A 21,141-nucleotide genomic window follows, 5' to 3' on the forward strand; every position below is an offset into this window, starting at 1 on the left:
CCTAGCTCCCCAGAGCCGGGAGAATCTCTGATCTCTTATTCTTGTCTAGATCAGCAGGGATGAAGCTTTTTGAAACAGAAAAATGTTTTCTTCCCTCGAATGCTTTGTGCAAAGTTTCAGGCGCTGTTTCGCTCCAGCTGCCCCTGTTGTCTTTCCTCTCCTGGCCTTTTTCTGTCCCTGTCATTCAGGTTAAAAGAACATCTACAAAAAACCCAGAATGAAATCTGTATCCAGAAGTATCCCCAGGGAATGGCAGTGTTGAACAGTTATACAAGTACTTGGAATTTTAGCACATTACCGTTAATTTCTGAATAGGAGAAAATAACAGTATTCCATGTCATATTAAAACATCTTGTTAGTAAGCACAAGCGCACGGGGGAATGGGTTCAGGAAGCGCCAGGTGGGAGGGAGTGGCAGGGTGGGCACATGGAGGGAGGAGGACGGCTGGACATCTGCAGAGTTGGCCTTGGGACACGTGCCTGGTCTCACATGGCTGGGGCCCGGTTTGATGGGGTAATGAAGCATTGATTACAAGAAAAAAAGATGAAATGGCCTTTGCTCATTCCTTACTTTTATCTCCTAGCTGTGGAAGATAGAAAATTGTTCATAGGAATGGTTTCGAAGAAATGTAATGAAAACGACATCAGGGTGATGTTCTCTCCATTTGGCCAGATAGAAGAATGCCGGATCCTCCGGGGACCCGATGGGCTGAGTCGAGGTGAGTGTGCTGTCTGGAAAGCCTCTCCCCTTCAGTGCTAATTGGAGCTCTGTGTCACAGTCGAGACAGATGTAGGCATCGCACACGGCAAGAGGTCACCCTGTAATACATTCCGTGTGATAAAGTTATCCAACCTGAACTTTTCACCATAGCTGAAATGATCACCTTTGATTTCTCCCATTCAGAAGGCCTTGGTGCCACCATATTAGCTCAAGTTATCACTGTCAGGTGTGCAGCCAACAGGCCGCCCTACTGCTAGGCATCCTTTTCAATCTCAAACCGAAGTGGATTTGGTGGGGGGAGGTGCAAGAAGGAGAGGTACAAAATGAGAAAAGATATTTGTTGTGTTCCTCTTAGTCCTCGGGCTTCCTGCCTGTGCCTGAAAGAAATGTTAAGAGTACAGTGACACAAACCAGGAAAAAAGCGCGTCAGTGTTCACATGTAGTGCAGAGCAGATAGGGACGTAGGGTAACTGGGCCTGTCTTGGGGTATTAGAGTTTTATTTCAAAGAATAAAACTCCTGGAGTCCTGAGCCAGGGGAACTCTTTAAGTGACAGAAAAGTGACTTTACCCTGAAGACGATTGTAGGCTCTTCTTTGCCACTGTGATAGAAACAAAAGCTGTAGCTCAGAGCCTTGACAATAAGCCGGTATTTACCAAATAGTTAGAAATCACTGTTGTCTTTCCTGTTTGCCTCTCCCTTGACAATGCTGCACACCTCCTTCCTGAAAACACTCATAAAGGCTGATGCTGGAGGTTGACATTCATCTGACTGCAGTTCTCTGAATCAGTCCGAGGTGGAAATGTATATATACAATATGTTTTTTCACTTCTTTTTGCTCTGTCGCCAGGCCAGAGTGCAGTGGCGCAATCTCAGCTCACTGCAGCCTCCGCCTTCCGGGTTCGAGCTATTTCCCTGCCTCAGCCTCCCAAGGAGCTGGGACGACAGGCACACGCCACCACGCCAGGCTCATTTTTGTATTTTAGTAGACACGGGGTTTCACCACATTGGCCAGGATGGTCTCCATCTCCTGACCTCGTGATCCACCCGCCTCGGCCTCCCAAAGTGCTGGGATTACAGGCATGAGCCACCGCGCCCAGCCTGCTTTTCACTTCTTACAAGAAATCCATATTTTTAGCAACATGGAGAGGTTTGCATTCTCTCATTACTGAAGTTACCAGTGCAGTTTCTGTGGGGCAAATGAGGAACTTGATTTCATTCTCAATCTCTGGCTCTGGGCCCGCACTGGCACCCCAAACCCCATGTTGAAAGAAAAGATTGGCTCATGAGGACGAAAGCACTAGTCTTCACCCTTCTCACTAGTTTAACCTGACTTCAGCACCACGTGAGGAAGAACATTTGCTCTTTTGATTTTTAGACATAAAGCTTAATGATGTCAGCTGGTAGAATGGAAGACCGACAGAACAAAAGTTCCCACCTACAGCCGCCTCCAGAGCGCCAGTATGGAGGTAGTCTACAGGAAAACTAGGAGGAGGTGGAACCACGCCAAGCTTTTGATTCATGTGTTTTCTTCTGAAGGTGGTTTAAAAAAAAAAAAAAAAAAAAAAGGTGGCATGGAAATCACAGTTTATGCATTCTCTAACAATTCTGAAATTTTGTTATGTAACACTCACTTAGAAGATGTGATTCTCTAAAAGCTGAACTAGTCCTTGTATTGAGTGTGATCCTGGAATAGCAGATCCAGTATCCGGGGCGCCTCTGCAGCTTTTCACCTGTGCCATCGTCAGGGGCAAGCAAAGCCATCCATCGCTGTGATAGACCGCATCACCTCTGGCTCCTCAACAGCCTCACCAGCGAAGGGATACTAGCATGTCCTCCTAGGGGCTCAAACCAGCCAACCTTCTGATCACACCTGGTGGTCCAATTCTTCATCATATGTATCTCCACTTAAGCAGACAAACCAGGAGATAGAATACCGTGGGAAAAGACAGTGTGGCTAAATTAAGAATAAAATATGTAGAAAGATGTGATCATATTTTTGTAATTCCTTTTCTGGTGCCAATTTAGTCATTAGAATCCCTATTATCTCCTGTTGTTATTCTCAGTCACACTTCAGTGTTACCATTGGAATTTTCATTCTCCAGGATAGGGAGACACGGCACAAATTAAATTAATCATAATGAAATATATAATGGCTTAGGGGCCAATGACCCCAAGTTCCAATCCCACAACTTCTACTGAAATGAAATAGAACTTTAGTCATTTTATTTTCTTACCTCTGTCCTGAGGTTTCCCCGTTTGTAAATGACAGCGGTAAATACACCTGCCCTGCTTCTCTTGCAGGGGGTCGTTCGTTACTGGTGTGGTGGCTTTTCGCCTGAGCCTACCATCTGCATGGGTTAGTGGAGAGACCCCGGGTGAGCAGTATGTGTGCTTGATTTCTGCTCCCCCTCTGCTGGCCTGGCCGATCTGGGCAGTGACTCTGGCGCACTTTCTCTGTCTGTCCACTGGGGACGGTAATGAACAGCATTGCCGCCTGCAGCGTTCAGAGCTGCTTGAGCATACATCAGTTATTTCTGCAGATCAGGTTTTAAAGCAGCCAGAACCTCCATGGGAAAGAGCAGGACACACAGTACTTAACAAGAGAACTTAGCTAATTTGATCTGCCATTCGGTTGATTAACCAGCACTTGACACCAGAAGCAGCCTGTTCCTGCAACAGGTGACGGGGAGCGCTCTCATCAATATTTTATGCAAATGCTGGCTCAGTGGAAAGAGGAGAAAACTTTTCCCTCCCCATCATTTTTTTTTTTAAACAGCAGAAAAGTAATTTCTGGTGAACTGATGAGAATTCCCTATTGCAAAAAAAAAAAAAAAAAAAAAAAAAAAACTCATTTATAACCATTTATTCTGAGAATTAAAGACAGACAAGAGTACGTTTTTCAATTAGCAGGACCCAGGGACTCCTGGCTACAGGGGCCTGCTCCTGAATCAGTGTATTTGTTAAAAGCACAATTCACTTTCATGCTACCATTTTGCTTACATTAAAGAATTGCAGTTTTCAATCAAATAGGAATAAGTGTCTCCCATTAGTGGCACTGCAGATAAAGGGCATTCAGCATTTCTGTTCTCAGTGTCTATTGCTGGCTCAGCTGTTCAAAAATAAATAAAAATTAAGTGAAACCAAAGCTTGGCTGCTCTGCCCAGTACCTTCCAACACAAAACCAGGGTATACCCTCTTCTGTGAGAAGCTTTAAAATCAAACTCTTGGATCGTGGTGAAGGAGAGGTGCAGCTGAGCGGTTCACTTTTCTTTCGCTGCTTTTGCCCAGTTCACCTAGGAGGATGAAGACAAAGGAGACAGCGAGTCTAGCTGGCTCTTGCGGATTTCTGATATCTTTTCTTCCTGCCCCATCAGTAGTTTCAGGTCCTCTCTAAAAGGCGTTACACTGAGGTTTCACCAGACTGGCTGACCCAGTACCCCCGCCGTGTCAGAGGGGCACACTGCCCTGACCCACAGCTGTGCCCATCAAGCCGTGCTATACTTCCGGTTAGAATCACTGCCTTTTTTTTTTAAGTCGTGATCTACCTTTTGGCAAGAAAAAAATATATTTTTAAAATCCCATCTTACTCACCGGCCCCAGCCCGTGTTCCAGGGCAGATCCCCTCAAGAAGTTGTCACAACTGTCCACGTGGAAAGCACCTAACACCTGCCAAGCACCTGGAGCCTCTCGAAGATCCGAGGACTCTTCCTGGCTCGAGGCAGCGTGGCCGTATCTCAGTATGCGTTTCTCCCTTTGGGGAAGTAACCCATTCCGCCATCCTCTCTAACTTGGAAAACACTGAGATGCTTTCAAGCAACGTTAGGATGCTCAGCACCTTCTGCAGCGGCTGCTCAGCCTCTCCAGGCCTGCTGTAGAGCCTTCATGGAGGAGAGGAGCAGGATGCCATGGGCCCACGTGTGGCAATTCAAATGAGGTGTTTGCTCTCAGAAGCAGAGCCTGAAGTTTCTAAGCCAAATGTACTTAAGCGACAGCATCACCCTAGCATGTTGATTTCCTAAAATACACACGCTCTCACTTACCCACAATCCCACAGTCAGCCTGGGCTATTTAGGTACAGGGTTTTGTGCACTGTGGCAGTTGAATATCTGTAACCCAGAGACAGTAAAGGAGTTTATTTCATTCCCCCCCCTACCCCCCACAAACTGTAGGCAAATCTTCACTGCCATTTAAGGTAACTTTCTGCTTGTTTAAGAATATTCCAGCTGTGTTTATGGTGTTCCAACATTCCCCTGCCAAAACCCTTGACAAATGAATTGGCAATATTTTCAGGGATGTTGGCAAGTACAGACTGGATTTAGCTATTAAATCCTCATTTGTTTTTGTCATATCTGATCAGAATACAGGGATGGGCTTTTGACTATTACAACATGTACACAGTGCTTGGGAGGCTGACGCAGGAGGACCACTTGAGCCTGGGAGTTCAAGACCCGCCTGGGCAAACACAGCGAGATGCTGTCTCAAAACAACAACAACAACCATGTACACAGAAATGAGTCCGTTTTCACACATTTTAGCTCTGCCCACACAGTACCTAAACATTCAGATGTGTAGGAACTTTGGCGACATGGCCCCCTTGACTCCTGACTGCATTTGCCATCTTGTTCCAAATACAGACTTCCTATCTTATCTCAGGGATGAGGTTTTGCCGGCTCTGAAGTAGGTCCTAGTCTGTACCCAGCCTCGCATGCCATAAATGAGTGGTGTCTCTGTGCCAGTTTTAAATAAAGTAACCCACCATCAGGGATGGCGCATCAGAGTATTAATTCTTAGGCCCCAATATTATATTGATAGCGTATGTTTAATGTTGCCACTGCTAAAAAGATACAAGGAAGATTGGCTGCATTAAGATCTTTCTTTGGTTGACTAGGGACTTCTAAAGAAGTTTTCCATAGGTTAAAATCTCCTTCGTCCTACACAAGTTAAGTTATACTTCTTTCACTTCAAGTATAGTGGGCGCTACACGTACTCTTTCAAAGAAGTAACAAAAGCAAAAGGCACTGGCATTGTTCATGCTTTTAAAAGTGCCTGTACTTTTTCTTTTTTTTTTTTTTTTTTTTTTTTTTTTTTTGGTGCAGAGCAAGAATTCATCTAGTTCTGAATTCTCTTGCAGCTGAGGAAAAAAAAGGTGGAACACCTGAGTTAAGATATCCTTTCAATTGAAATGACAAGTGTAATAGATGTGTTCCAAAATCTTCTCTGTGACAGGGCTACGTGCTTTCCTTAGATCTTGTCTGTAGGAGGAAATTACTTTGAGAAACCTTTCCCCAGTCAATCATTTATCTGTTTTAGCAGCAAGAAAGTAACCTCACTGAAATGAGAGGAATGCAGCTCCTTTCATTTCTGTTAGCAACCCCTAACATTCTGAAAGTAGAGATAATAAATAATTGCAAAGGTAAAATTGCAGGTTGGCCACATTTACAGTTGGATTTTTTTGCTACTATATACGTGGAGGTTTTCAGACAGTAATATACATGTTGTCTTACCAAAACTCCCTCCCCACCCAAAAAAGAAAGAAGTATGGCTTCATTATTTTGATACATGTGTATTTTTCCCCCAGCCTTGTTTTTCCGGCATTTTGGTCAGTAGCCAGAGAGCTGATTGCTGAGACCTGACATTGACCAGTCTAGAAGAGTTAAGGGCTGATCCTACAGGATCGGAGCATTTGTCCTGTAAAGACCCAGTGAACACCACTGCACCCAGAAGCTCATTTTTAGTAGAAAGGGGATAGTTACAACCCAAGTTATTTCTGTCCAACGGAAAGCCTTCTGGTTGGCTTGAGAGGAAAAGCCAGCAGCCAGTCTTAATGGTAGGGACTTATGTGATGCTGTGTTAGTATAAACCCATACATTGGAGGCCTAATCCTAAAGCCACCTGTGTGTTTTTAGTGATGTTGAAATGAAAACTAAAATCTATCCATAGGACTTACCGAGACCTCCTGTTTTAGAGAAATGGCAATGGTTAACAAGCTACCATTGCAAGAAATAGTTGACTCTGAAGTTGCTTGACTTCATCCAGAGTGACACAGAGTGACATTTTTCAACAGGCACTCCCACTTTATAAATGACACCATGATTTTTTTCTCAAGTAATTGAACACAGCACACAATGCAGAACTTGACAGAAACCCCTAAGGAGACAGCTTCTCTCTTACTGCACCACTGCCAATAGAATTAAAAGGTTAAAGAAGTCCTCAGATGTGTCAGACCATTTTTTTGGGTGGGATAAGGATTGTATCATTGGAAGCATCAGTCAGGCTTTTAATTGCATGGTTGTTAGAGGAAAGGGCAATGATTTGAGTTTATAGAAACAGAATTGTATTGTTCTATTGGTAATACTTCTGAGGCCTGATTATTGCTGTATCTTTCTCACTAAGTTACTTTAAAAAGTTCTGCATATATGAAATTGTGGCAAATGCATAAACTGTGCCTTATTGATTTTTGTTGACATTTTACATGTTTCTTACGCATTTTTACCCTCCATTTGGAAACTGTCAGCTTGGCACATGGTACTGGATAATAAGAGCAAATGAAGTGAATGCAGCAATCTTCCTGACTATTAAAAACAGAATTAGCCCAGCCTCCGCTTGGTTTCAAATCTATCTCCAGTAGATGATTTGCCTTTTCCTCCATTGTAGTTTCAAGACAAGAAGTGGAAAAATAAAAATCTCTTAGTGTTATTTCCTCTGTTAATAACGCCAGGGATGATGAAAATGCTTCTGAAGAGATGTTACTTGGAAACAGATGGTAAATTTGGATCATCTCAGAGCTCAGCATCAGTATGGAAGCCAGTGGAGGTCCTGTCCTCTGTCCCACACTTACATCATCTAGCTGCCTTAGAGAAGGCCACCAAATTGCTTTTATTGATGACAAAAGCTACAGTCAGTCTTAGTACAGCTAGAGTGTTCAGATAGTGAGCTTCATCTGCTGCCGTGCTGTCAGAGAACCACGAGACAGCACGGCATTCACCGTGAGCTGGACTTCATTCCGGCTTCTTCAAGCCAGCTTAGCCAGGAGGCGAATGTGAGATGAGTTTCTCATGTACTCCGAGTTTTTGTGTATTAAAAATTATAGCATGATGCAAAAAAAAAAAAATGCATTGACTTATTTTCATGACTGGATGTCGTTGTGCTTTGGGGATAACAGGCAGGCATTGCTTTCTCTTATTGCTGTTTGATTAAAAGGTGCCACTACAGTATTGACTTGATAATCTCACCAGGTACTCGTGCAGAGCAAAAGAAGAAACTATATTTTATGGCTCACAAATTGATTTACATAAACCAAACAATCTGCTGGTTGTTTGAATGCAGAATGTTCTATTTTGCTTATTGGCCACAGGGGCAACAATCTCGCATTGTTGATGCCAGAATTCTGCTTTTCATGCATTCACTCTGAAATGACAATAGACTTTAGCCTCTCAGTGTTTAGATCTGCTTCATTTGGAAATCTTTTAAGTAGTAATAATAATGTTTTGAGGAAATTGAGTGGAACACTGAATTATTCTCTGATACCTAAGTTCAAACTGTGCAAGGCTGAAGAAGCTGAAAATCAATGCACTTTTAAAGTCATTAGAGATCATAAGTGAAATAAGTCTGTTGCTTTAGCTAACCTTTTAGTGTGCTGTGGTTTTATTATAAAATCAGCCTGAATCTGCATTAATTTCACAGTCTTTTTCTCTAAGAAGCCCAAGGGTGCATGATGAATAAAATGTAAATTTGAGAAGGCACTGTTTTTATTAGTGAAAAGGGCAATGAGCCATGTAGTTGAAGCAGTGACCTGCATGGTGGCCAAGGCTGGTACAAGAAGCAGGAACAGGCACTACAGAGTCTAGTTCTTTTACAGCACAAGAAAAAATAGGCACAGAAAGTTTCACTGGTCTTCCGGCAGATATTCAGAGAAATGTACATTGTCTAGTGTATGTTAGACTTAAGGTCAAATCTTTGATACGTTTCAGAAATTGACAAGTCTCAAAAGTCTTGAAGATTTTATGCAAATAAATGACAATGCACATTTTTTACATTTTATAGCAGTATTGAATATTCTCAGAGTAATGGAGCATTTGTTTTTATTAAAATTAAAAATTACTAAATAGTTTGTAACAGATTTGGTATGTTTGTATTTGCATAGCAACAATTTCTATTTATACATACATATATATATATATATATTTTTTTTTTTTTTAACTACCTGGAAGGGATTTAGATACATTTGTTTGCTGACATTTTGAGCTCTTGAAATTTATTTGCTAATTTGCCCTTGGTGTGAGGATTTTCTTATTTGCCCCTTCAAAAATCAATGATAAAATTTGAAATACAAAGCCTTCATGTGTGGATGCCCTCAGTAAAGATCACCAGTCAAGGAGAAAATGGAAAATAGCAACTTTTTATTTTAGAAAATGCAAACTAGATCTTGCTGATTTCAAACCCTGTGGCTAAAAACAGTACCCAACTTCCTCCCCTAGTTTCCATTTAAAAAATAAACTAATAAATAAATAAATCTTTCTGCTTTGGTCAGATTAGCAAGTCAGCACTGTGAATAAAAAGCAAAATAAGATAAAACCAAAGAGAGAAGTTGTTTTATTTTTATGTACTACTGAGAACAGTGTCGTCTTGTGGCAGTTCTCGTAGACTGTGTTGGTTTAACAAGCGTCCAACCCTTTTGTCTTGTTGTTTTTTGTCTTTCCTGCTCCCTGTCCCCTTGTTTCCCACAGGCTGTGCGTTTGTCACATTTTCTACAAGGGCAATGGCACAGAATGCAATCAAAGCCATGCATCAGTCTCAGACCATGGAGGTACTGTATCATCTGCCCTTTCTTTGTTTTCTTTGTGCAAATGATGGGGAATGGTAAAGCAATTCTCTCCTGTGTGGATTGTTCACATGACAATCACAGATGTAAACTTTCACCATCTCAGTTTTCATTCATTCATTCTCATTCTCTCCTCCTCTCTCTCTCTTTCTCTATGCATTTTTCCCCTAATGACTTGAAATGCATTTAGTAAAACCTTCCACTTGCTCTCCAGTTATTTCTTTTGAGCCTTTTATTGCAGTGGCACGGGTCCTGCGATGTAAAATTGTGAGCACTTGAAGCCAAGTGTCATTCCGGACCTAAAGGATCAAATACATTCCCCACGCCAGGGTCGGTGTGGATGAAACAGTAACAGCCTCCCACCCCAAATTACTGCTTGCCCTGTGCTAAGTCCCAGGGTTCGTTCTTTTATACAGGGTCAAGTTATCTTCCATCTAGTCAAACCGCCTTGTGGTTTTACATCAAGATTGTTGGAGAAAGTTAATATTTATCCCACTGCATTTAACATTGAAAATGCAAATTTGGAAAATAGGATTTGTCTCCTTCCTAAAAAAAAAAAAAAAAGAGAGCAATAACAAAGAAACGTAATAAAGGCTCAAATGTGGTCTCCTAATGAGAGATCATGGCTTTAGGAGAAGGTGAATACCCTGGTGTGGATGTACACCTACGAACCTAGATAGATGGCTCTGTACTTTTAGTCTGTGATTTGGGTCATGGCCTTTCAGAATTTTGCACAAAAGCATTCCAAGAGTGATATGCCGTTACTTCTTCTGTATTGTCTGATAGAATCATTTGGGAGTGCATGTTCTGCTGTATTATGTATACTGTATCTTTGTGTATGGGTGATCTTTTCTGGAGGTGGCCTTGTGTTATCTGAAGCCATGTTTTCACATTTTGAAAAAAGAATATTTTCAATTTTATTTAATATGCAAAAAACTTTTTTCTTGATTGAGCTTCTGTTTCCCCCCCCCCCCATTTTCTTGGGGTTTTATTTTTTGTTTGTTTTTGTTTGTTTTTTTGCAATGCTGCCTCTCCCAAAGCATGCTGGGAGCTAAGTGATCATTATACGTCATGTTTTGTGGCAACTCTTTTATAGTGAATCGAAAGGTGGGTGCAGAGGGGGGAAGGAGTGTGCATGGCATTGTCATTCAGTGTTTACTGTACTTTTCTGACTTGTGATACCAGCATTGCAAAGCCTATTGTCTTTTTCGAACATTGATCTTGACTTTGATATTCCTAACATATCTTATATAATCACTGTGTTTTCCTTTCAGTGCAATGCATTTTTAAGACACTCACAACCCCCTACCTGACGGCAAGCTCAGGTGAAAATCGGGCATGATAGGAGATAATGAGCAGGATTTGGAATGTCTAGGAGGCTAATCTTGTCTGACACGCAGTTACACATGTGATGATGTTTTGCTTCCCTCTTTCTGTTACCGAGGCTGCTCCATTCCTGTGGATTAGCCTGATTTCCAGCCACATTTTAATCTTCAATTCAGTTTGAAGATTAAAATGAAAGTGCTGTTAGAAGCAAAAAAAAAAAAAAAAAAAAGTCTTTACTTGTATTTATCTTCCATTACGCGTTTCATTCTTATTTTTATTTCTTGTAATTTAGTGATTTGTACCCAAGTTGGTCTTACCTGAGATAATTTGGAACCTCAATTCTTCAGTGTTTCTGTTAGAACCATTGTGATCCCCATCCCTTCCCTTGGAGCCCCCCAGTAATGCTCAGAGAGCCACGGAGAACCCACGGGAGACCATGTAACCCTGTGTTCCTGTAGGAGGAGGACTCAGAACCATAAAGCAGAACTGGGCATGAACCAGGCTGAGAAACAGTAGGTTCCCATCATGGAAAGAGTTGGTTTGACCACTGGGGCATATTTATTCCTAAGCCCTTGATCCTTTATTATTAATATCTCTATTATTTAAAAACCAAATTTGGTGTACTTGTTTTAAAACCAGACATTCATGCTTACACAGAGGAGCCCTCTGACACTTAAATTTCTTGTTTAGTTTTTTTTTTAATTGGCATTTAAATAGGAGGTTATACATTATGCAGTCACATTATAATTGTTTGACTAACGTTGTTTATTTTTTAGCTAATTACATTATTTCCAGGACTCTGGCATGTATCTTTAACCAAGATGTATTACCTAATTCACAATGACGTGAATGTTGAAAGAACAAGGTCTTAAAAACAATTAATTTTATATCGTGCCTTTTATTTCTCCACTTGCCTTCACTCTATCCCTGCCCTGTGTTTCATGGTTTAAAAAATTATTTTTTAAGCTATAATCATTGGCCTAATTTTCTGCTTTTATATCATTTTTTACTGTTTAAGGAAGAAAAAATAGATGTTCTGTTAGGAGAGATGCTATAATTTGTTATGGAACAAATTTGATGGAACAATGACAGCCCTTTTCCATGCAAAACCCCCGTCTACGTAATCTTCAAAGTATGTTGCTCTCTTTTAAGTGAAGTACTGAAACATGGAACAGATACAGAAAAATGAATTACAAATTTTTTTTAAACGATGGAAATACTATTTTTGTGCAATTTGCTGACATTTAACATTCTGTACCATGACTCGGCCTACCAGAGCTGAAGACCAATAGGCTGGAAGTTTAACACTGACATATTCATCTCATTTTTCTCACTTTTTTTATTAACAGACATGATATCCTCATGTATTCAGAACTGCACCCCAATAACTACTCAAGGTGATAAGGAAAAAAATAAATGCGTTTGTTTTCCAGAAAAGAGCAACATGACCCAAAGGGAATGGAACAGAGAATCTCATTTAAATAGGAATATAACATTTCTGAGAGGAGAGAGAGAGAGGAGAGAGGTCTATTATCATGCTGAGTTTCAATAAAAGTTTTTATTTTAATCACTTGGGTAGAATTACTTCTTTATACCTCAGCAAAATTGAACAGCTTTAATTGTGATGAAATGTGTAGGCAAGCCACACAAAGGAGAAGAAGAGGCTGGGGAAGGAGGTGGAGACTTCTGCTGAGTTACTTACCAAGTGGCAAATGTTGCAAAGGTGCTTTGGAAAGGAGGCCTTCGTGCTTGGAGTGTTAGGCCCTTATTATCCCTGATGATTTTATCTAGCTCAGAAGTGAACTCTGTGACCTTTGGCCATTTCTTTCTCACTACCCCTACTCCTTGCCTTTTAAAGGAAATTAAAACTGAAAGAAGCTGCTAGAATGGTGAGGTTCATTAGAGAAAGAAGCCAAGTGGACTCCTCCATCTGCTGTTCACGGTCTATCTCCTTTGGCTAGAATGTGCTTCTGTTTTTTGGGTTTGCACCAGCTCCAGGGATGGCGGGTAGAGGGTAGAGCAGTTGTGCTGAGGGAAGAGGCCTCTCTGGAAACGTGAACGGTTACTTTGGAGAATGCCTGTGTTCTCTGAATATCTCCTGCCCTCATCCACATAACTAAAAGGAAGCCCTTCTCCCTATGATTGCTGGGTCGCTAGGATTTTCACAATCCCAAAGTTCACAGGTACATAACTGAAAATGGGAAAGAGTAAAAGATAAATGAATGAGAGACGTGGCCATTCCCATTACAGATTGTCCCCTTTGTCCTCTATCCATCTGTGGACACGGGCAGACACACAAAGCCAAGTCTGTCTTTAAGACGAGCAAACCGTGAAGCTCAATTAAAGAACCTTGGAAGGGTCTGTTGTCGGTAAGGAGGGTCCTGCAAGGTTGAAGGAAGACACAGGAAGAGAGAAGGAGAGGCAGTTTCTAATCAGAGCAAGAAAGCAAGTGACTTCACCGACCACCAGATCCCCCAAAGAAACTACTGGCAGTATCTGGAATTTTCTGTTGATGGTACTATTCAGAGAAGAAGGAGGAATATCAAACCATTTTAAACCATTTCAGCCCATTCCATGTGCTCCAGCCTAGTGCAGAAAGGTAGCTCCGGTGCTGAGTGTCGTGAGCGGATTCCGCCAGCCTGTAACCCCCTCTCCACTTTCCAATGTGTCTGACCACAGGGCTGCTCTTCACCTATCGTGGTGAAGTTTGCTGACACTCAGAAGGACAAAGAGCAAAGGCGCCTCCAGCAGCAGCTCGCTCAGCAGATGCAGCAGCTCAACACTGCCACCTGGGGGAACCTGACGGGGCTGGGTGGACTGACCCCGCAGTATCTGGCGGTAAGTGCTGGGCAATGCCAGTGTGGTCCTCACCCGCGGAAACTCTGCAAACTGACTTTTCCCCTCCCTGTGCTGAGGCATTCATTTTCAGTACATTTTCAATCTCGGGGAATTACTGAAATCAGCATTTATGCAGGATATTTTTCCAAGTTAGAATGATTCTGTTAAGAACAGGACTAATTGAATTCCTGCCTGATGTAGGCTGGGCAAAGTCCCACAGGTTAAACTTCTAACCCGTGTTTGAAAGGTACCCCAACGCCCCGAGTTAGAAGGTATGCAGCTGATGATGTCACGAGAGGGAGGCCACTAGGCTGGCGGGCGCATCCTTGTCAGGTCAGGGTCTGCCGCAGCAGGACGTCAGGTGAAATCTCCCAGAACTTCTGTTCCACGATCCTGGCTTTTTGCAGTGGAACCGGGTTGATGAAATCAAGTGTTTCTTACTTCATCTATTTGAAACCAACAAAATTCTATTATTTCAAGCCCCAACAGACCCAGTTCTTTCAGCCATTCCTAACATCTCATGGTGTCTGAACTTGAGCTTTCTGGTTGTTTACTCATGCTCTCCGTTTCACTTTGTCGGTGTCTTTATTGAAACACAGTGACCAGAATTTAAGACAGTCCCCACAGCGAGATCTGACCAGGACAGAGTAGTAACCCCTAGTGTGGACTTGAGGGCGTCTGACTGGAGCTTGAGAGCAGCATTTGTAGTAACCATGGCAGATGCGGGCTGGAAGGCAGCCAGTACTCTAAAGATTTTATTTTTATTTGAATTACTGCTAAATTGTGCTCTTCTACCCCATTTTTCTGCTTTGGAACATAAGTGTTGGACTTCACATTTATTAATATAATTTCATATTATGGGTTTGGGCCTTTTATTCCAGCCTTAGAGAGGGTCTGTGTGTGTGTGTGTGTGTGTGTGTGTGTGTGTGTGTGTGTGTGTGTGTGTGTGTGTACCCTACATGTATTGGGTCCTCATTCTGTCATTTTACATTTTAACTATCCCTCTTGGGATCCTGTCACCCATTAGCTTTACTTTGTAGCAGAAGTTGTGCTATTGCATCAAATTATCCTCCCTATTCCACCTTGGAAGGTGAGATTATCCAGCTTGTAGGACAGATGAGGAAAGGGAGACTCAAAGACGTTACATACCACCACCCAGAATCAACCAGCTGCTAGTGGCCGATGGGGCTTCAGCCCTGCGTGTCCCGCTGGCTGGCCATACCGCCTCTTTGAGGACTCTGGGTGCTGCCGTGGGTCACCTTCATCTTTTTAGCTGCCCCACCCCCAGTGCCCAGTGGGGTTTGGTATATAATAACTCTTCAGTCCATATTTGATGAATGAATGAGAAGCAACCTTTTCCTGTCTTCCTCTGTGCTGTTAGCAAAAGCGTTGGCTCAAGTTCCCATCACTTTCTGTCCATTTCTCTACCTTGTCCATGAAGATACCATGAGAGATTTTGTCAGCTGTCTTGCTAAAATCTGTATTTGCTCTGCCATTTTTTTCTTGACTTATCAGTCTAAAAATTGCTTTTAAAAAAGAAATGAGTCTAGCTTGACATTTGTTTTCCACAAATGTGTGTTGCTCAGATGCTCATAGACGATTCTGTGTACTAGAATTTTTGTCCGAGGCTGACATCATGCTCATTCACCTTCCTGTACTTTCTAAGAGTCCGGCTTCCCCCATCCACCATTACTGAGACACATGTCCACTCTGTCTTCTAGCACATCCCCTGTGCCCCCACGGCTCACAGAAATCTCTGGCACATGTTTCTGGGACCGCATCTGCAAATTGTTTGTGTACGTGAAGGAGAGTAAATCTCAGCTTCATTTATAGAAACATGTTGTTAGAAGCTCTCACTACGTTTCCCTCTGCCACGGGTGATTCTTTCTTGGCCATGTTTGTTCTACTCCCTTTCAGCTGAAAAGCCCTTTCTCTCAAAGAGCCCTTAGCTACCTTGAGTGGTAGATGCTGACCCTGGCTCACCAGAGGTTGGTTATCCATGGCAGTAATCCTGGGTGGTGGTTTAATGACACTCCAGGTATTTCCACTTACCTCAATAAGTGTTTTTAACTCCTCTAAACATCTTCAAGGCTAGCTTAATTTTTAAAATTTCAAAACATTGAATATGAGGAGGACGTTGGAGTTGATAAGTGCAAGAGAATGAGAAACCCAACAGATGAAACCAAAATAAGGCCTTACTATTACAGTGGACAGTCCCTAGCTTTTCCCACCCCCTCTTCCCCGCTCTCTTCCTCTTTCTGTGTGTGTGAGAGTATGTGTGTGGGCAAGGAATGGAGAGGAATGACTCAACACAGACTTTTCTTGGTTTTAGTACCTGATAGTATGAAGTCCCGTAATATCATTGTACCTGAGGCTTGAGTTGAATCAGCCAAGGGTCCCCAACCCCTGGGCTGAGTACCGGTACCAGTCCACAGCCTGTTAGGAACCGGACTGCCCAGCAGGAGGGGAGCGGCAGGCAAGTGAGCATTACTGCCTGAGTCCCACCTCCCATCAGGTCAGCAGCAGCCTCAGAATCTCCTAGGAGCACGAAACCGTTCTAAAGTACACATGCCAAGGGGTCTAGGTTGCATGCTCCTTATGAGAATCTAATGCCCGATGAGCTGAGGTGGAGCAGTTTCATCTCAAAACCTTCCCCTCAACCCCTGGTCTGTGGGAAAATTGTCTTCCATGAAACTTGTCTCTGGTGCCAAAAAGGTTAGGGACTGCTGGAATCAGCTACTGATAATTCCACACTGCTTGGTGCTGTTACCTCAATTAGGATCCATTTTCAAGCCATATCCATGTGTAGGGTTTTTCGTATCAAACTGGAAAGACCTGGACTTCCCCAGAGGAACAGTGTTCTAGCTTGTTTCACAGAGCCTCAAATCAATTCTGAAAGCTTTTTTTTTTTTTTTTTTGAGACAGAGTCTCGCTCTGTTGCCCAGGTTGGAGTGCTGTGGCACCATCTCTGCTCACTGCAGCCTCCGTCTCCCAGGCTCAAGCAATTCTCATGCCTCAGCCTCCTAAGAAGCTGAGATTACAGGCATGTGCAACCACACCTGGCTAATTTTTGTAATTTAACTGGAGATGGGGGTTTCACCATGTTGGCCAGGCTAGTCTCGAACTCCTAACCTCAAGTGATCCCCCCCATCTTGGCCTCCCAAAGTCCTGAGATTACAGATGTGCGCCACCACACCTGGCTCTGAAAGCTGTTTTTAAAATAGTGAATTAATCTTGTTCTTTCTAAGTACATAGTTTGACAACAATATTTCAGTAATAAATGTGGTAAATCTGTGTTTCTGGTATCCATGTACATTTGAATATAGGAGATTACTGTATGCTTGGCGCCACTGCTAACTGTATCTGTACTGGTCTACCTTACCAAAAAGCAGATCCGTAAGTTCAGCACAACACTCAGTCTTTCACCTAAGTTAACCTGCGGTTCAGCTGAGTTGGACAAGTCCAGCAGCACCCCAGGGGCTCCATGCCTTTATCTCATGGCACCTACTCATTCCGCATGGCAGGAAAAATGCAGCCCTGAAAGCACTAGTGGAAAATGCAGACTTCCTCGCAGGTATATTAATGTTTTTGAAGATTGACATTTACAGTGCGTGACTTCGACGCACATAGCACCAGATAGTTCTAAGTTTTGACGAGCTGTATGTTTCACTCTGCAGCGAGGCCTTTTAAAACGGCTGCCCATTTGCTTGGTCATGTAGTGGTGGCTGCAGCTGTACAGCTGTGAATAGATGCATTCGTGTTCGTAGTTACCATGATGATCTTTATGTGGGCACCATGTGCCCACATAAAGTCAGTGAACCCATGTGCTTCTGATGAAGGATGAAGAAAGCTGAACGGTGCTGGAAAGTAGAAGAGAGGGAGGGAATGGACCCTGATTGACAGAGATGAGTTATGGTAACTGCTAGACTACAGAGAGAAATAATTAGTCACGCTATGTTGGTTTCAATAGATTTAACACCTGGTTGTTAAAAAGAGTAAATTGATTAATTGTTTTAAGACAGCAGTGTTAGTGAGTTTCCCCAGTGTCTGTGTTTCTTAATAGAGATTAGACATGAATATGGATTTACAGCCCCAGCTCTGGGGACCTTCAGTCCATCAATAGGCAATAGCAGCCAACCCCGTAAATGCAAAGTAAACTGAATTTGTCCCCAGTTTAATGAGGGAGTTACTTTGCTCTCACCTTCTCCACCTAGCCCTGACTTTGTCCTTGTGCATTCATCCGCAGCTCCTGCAGCAGGCCACCTCCTCCAGCAACCTGGGTGCGTTCAGCGGCATTCAACAGATGGCAGGTAAGTCAGGAAGCACGCCTCTCTTTTTGACTATGCCATTGTCAGAATTTGGGGTTGGTTCCAAGGACAAAGAAGAAGCAGGGGAAGAGAACCAAGAATGGTGATCAGACTTGTTAGCTTTCTGTCTGGTGTTAACGTTAGAACCGCCTGCTCTGAAGTGTCTCTGCTACCTCTTAGATTACCCACCCACCTTCACTGTGCATGACAGCTAAGAATGAAGGGGCTGAGAAATCCTGCTTGGCATCTATATCAACAAATGACTAGTCATTTGTTGTTTTTATAAATAAGATTGATTACTGGGGGCTTTCCATCCAGATTCCTATATCTAGGGCAGCCAAATGATTGACACCCCTCTAAAATTTTAATAACAGACAGTCAATAAAAATGTTCTGACCTCTGTAATGAAACCCAGGATTGCAGGCCTATCTTTGATGCGGTTTGCAGCCCCTTGATAACGACAGACAATTAACAGGGTGGCTTTTTTACTGTAGTGCCCCATTTGACAGAATCGTGCATCAGAAGCTTTTATGTGAAAGTAGAATCTTTGTTCTCGAGAAAATCAAAGTGTGACTGCATTTGAAAGCCAGCTCGTTGAAGGATTCCTTCTTCTAATGAGCTGCGCCAGTAGTAACTGAGGTGCGGTGATTAGCGAAAGGTCACTCCTGCCGTGCCACCTTCCGTGCCGATTTCCCTACCTAACATGAGGCCAGGGAAGGCAGCAAGTGCAATAAATCAGAACACAGGTGCCCATTAACCTGCCGTGAGGAATGGTCAGAGAGCCTTTTCCTTGTTTCATTCCAAAAAGGTGGGGGGAGAGGGCAAGGAGAAGAACAGGTTTTTGGCATATTAGAACCAAGCATGGTTTGTTTTAACCAAGGACGCCCTGAATCAGTGCAATGAAACCTGCATGTGCAGAACGAAGCATTTTTTCTTTGTCACCATGAAAACTCCTTTTTTCCATACTGCTGTTTCTTTTTTTAAATATGTATCCTTGGGTTTTGTTTGTTTGTTTTTTCTTGTTTCACTTTGAATGAATCTGGAAAAACTTGCAAGGGGGCCTCTCCCTGGGTGTGGTGTGTGATTGGCAGCCCAGCCGTTGTGGCCCGCGGCTCCTGGAAACTCATCAGCTGACGGTCTTCCTTGACCCGCAGTAAAAACACTACTGAATTCATTGTTGGGCTTTAAATCCATCGGCACCGCCACCTGGTTCCGTTGTAACATAGCTTTTGGATTATTAGAAATAACACATAACTTGAAATGATAGTTAAATCATTCAGCAGCGTCTTTATGAATATGGTTCGGGAAGCTGGCCTTGGAGCTAAGAATCACATTGAATGGTTAATTTATTTTTAATTCTATGAAAGGAGCTGGAGAGAGATAAGTAAAATATTCAGGGGATTTTCTGTGTTTTAAAAGAGAAAACCTCCTGATTGCAAGCTCGAAAATAAATGCTAAGATTTGTCACACTTTCAGCCCATGGGAGATTTGCTTTTCTCGCATGGTATGGACTCCCCGGGATCTGAAATTAGGGGCTTTCCTTAGAGGTGGCCTCAGGCTTTTCTACTCCCACAGTAGAATTATGCAGAGAAGGTCACTGGGTCCTGAGGCTGCTGCCGAGCGTGGTGTCCCGGGTGCACAGCGTGCCCTGTCATCTTTCATTAGGATGTGTGTGCCTGTGCCGCACCAGCCGCAGGTCAGGATGCCAGCCCCTGCACGCTCTGCGTGCTCATTTGAAAACTGAGGGTATCTGGGAGTCACCTTACAAGGTGCCGAGGAGCAGATGGCTAATTTAAAGGCAATCCGTATGTGCTCTGAGCCTCCCGAATTATCAATTTCTTGAATCCTCAATGTGTGAAATTCAGCACACTAAGTCCACATAGGCTAGGAAATCAAACGCTGGACAGGCCATTCCCTACCGTCATGTGGAGTATTCAGAGTCTTCGGAATATTCACAGTCTTCAAGGTGTAGCTGTCGGGCTCAGTGAAGGATACCTTGCATTTATAGGGATCGTCAGGTCTCCTCTTCCTGCGTAGTTGAAGTATTATGGTTTGGAGTACTTTTTCCACCAGTGAAGAAAAGTTTATATGGCCTCTCCTACTCTCTTGTCTTGTCCCAGAAGTGGGGCTTACCTCTGCCCTTGCCATGAGTCTGTGCCCCTGTTACGGAGTGATCATGGTGAATGGGCGATAGAGGTTCCTTCCTGGGAGAAGCTTTCCCAGCTCCCCCAAATGTGAGAGGGGCACCTCTCTCCCTCAGAGCCCTTTGCTTCCTTCCCTCTGCCCTCACCTCCCTGGATGCTTCAGGATACTCTGGATACTCTTCGGTGCTCCAGGAGAGCATGACCCAGTGGCCGGCAGACTTAGCTCTCACCCCTCTAAGAGCTGCTCATGAGTGTCCTCGAGTGGATGAGTGAATAGATTTCTAACTCAACAGACATAAATCCCCAGTGGAGCCTAAGTTAAATGCCCGGTTTTTAAATTAAGAAATATGACTTCAGCAATATGTATAGACCAAAGGAATGTTAAACTAATGATAGTATCTTTACAAATGAGTTGTTGAGGATTTGGGGATAGTTTGTATAACATAAAACATAACAAATACAATAGAAAGCATATGGTAGTGGGATTGAAGAAACCCAAGAGGTTATTTATCCCAGACACCACCTGATGTTACAGTGCTTACTGAGTGACTGATACTGTGTCCTACTTAGAGTGGGCGCATCAACAATTCACATGTAATTTTTCTGTATTACATGGACGTATATATAATAATGATCTCTGCATCTAAAATTCAATCCAGCCTGGAATACTGTCACCAAAAAGCGAAAACCGATTTCAGAAACGAATAATACTTTGTTGTGAACAACCCTCAGAGCATCCCGGTGTGTCCTGGAGGAGATAAGGTTTATAGCTAGAGTGTAAAATGCCACATTTATATGGGTAAAACATTTTCAGTTTCAGGAGAAAATAAAACCAAAAAAAAAAAAAAGAAAGAGAAATTTGAGACGACTGGTTCCTAAGTAGTTGCATCAATAAAATTGAATGAGACGTCAGCTACACTTTCTTTCCCAAAAACTCTTACCATTTTCTCCTCAAACTAAAAATAACTTAAGGTGTGCTTTAT

The 21,141-nt window shown here is 42.9% G+C and overlaps 1 protein-coding gene and 1 long non-coding RNA gene across 51 annotated transcripts in view; one reads left to right on the forward strand and one right to left on the reverse strand.

Annotated features, from left to right (window-relative positions):
* CELF2 (CUGBP Elav-like family member 2) overlaps positions 1-21,141 on the forward strand; it is a 538,967-nt gene that overhangs the window by 459,423 nt on the left and 58,403 nt on the right. For 43 of the 50 annotated variants that reach the window (XM_077945723.1, XM_028825957.2, XM_028825962.2 and 40 more), the window contains 4 exons: positions 584-718; positions 9,449-9,528; positions 13,549-13,707; positions 17,954-18,017. In XM_077945723.1, coding sequence (XP_077801849.1) covers positions 584-718; positions 9,449-9,528; positions 13,549-13,707; positions 17,954-18,017 — 438 coding nt within the window. The remainder of the gene's footprint in view (positions 1-583; positions 719-9,448; positions 9,529-13,548; positions 13,708-17,953; positions 18,018-21,141) is intronic. The other 7 variants (XM_028825981.2, XM_077945761.1, XM_077945755.1 and 4 more) reach the window with 1 other exon arrangement.
* LOC114669888 (uncharacterized) lies at positions 3,571-4,690 on the reverse strand. The gene is made up of 2 exons (XR_003719168.2): positions 4,314-4,690; positions 3,571-4,015 (listed from the first exon to the last, which is right to left on the reverse strand). It is a non-coding gene; the product is annotated as an uncharacterized LOC114669888 (long non-coding RNA).

Source organism: Macaca mulatta, chromosome 9 (genome assembly GCF_049350105.2).
Source record: "Macaca mulatta isolate MMU2019108-1 chromosome 9, T2T-MMU8v2.0, whole genome shotgun sequence".
Lineage (NCBI taxonomy): Eukaryota > Metazoa > Chordata > Mammalia > Primates > Cercopithecidae > Macaca > Macaca mulatta.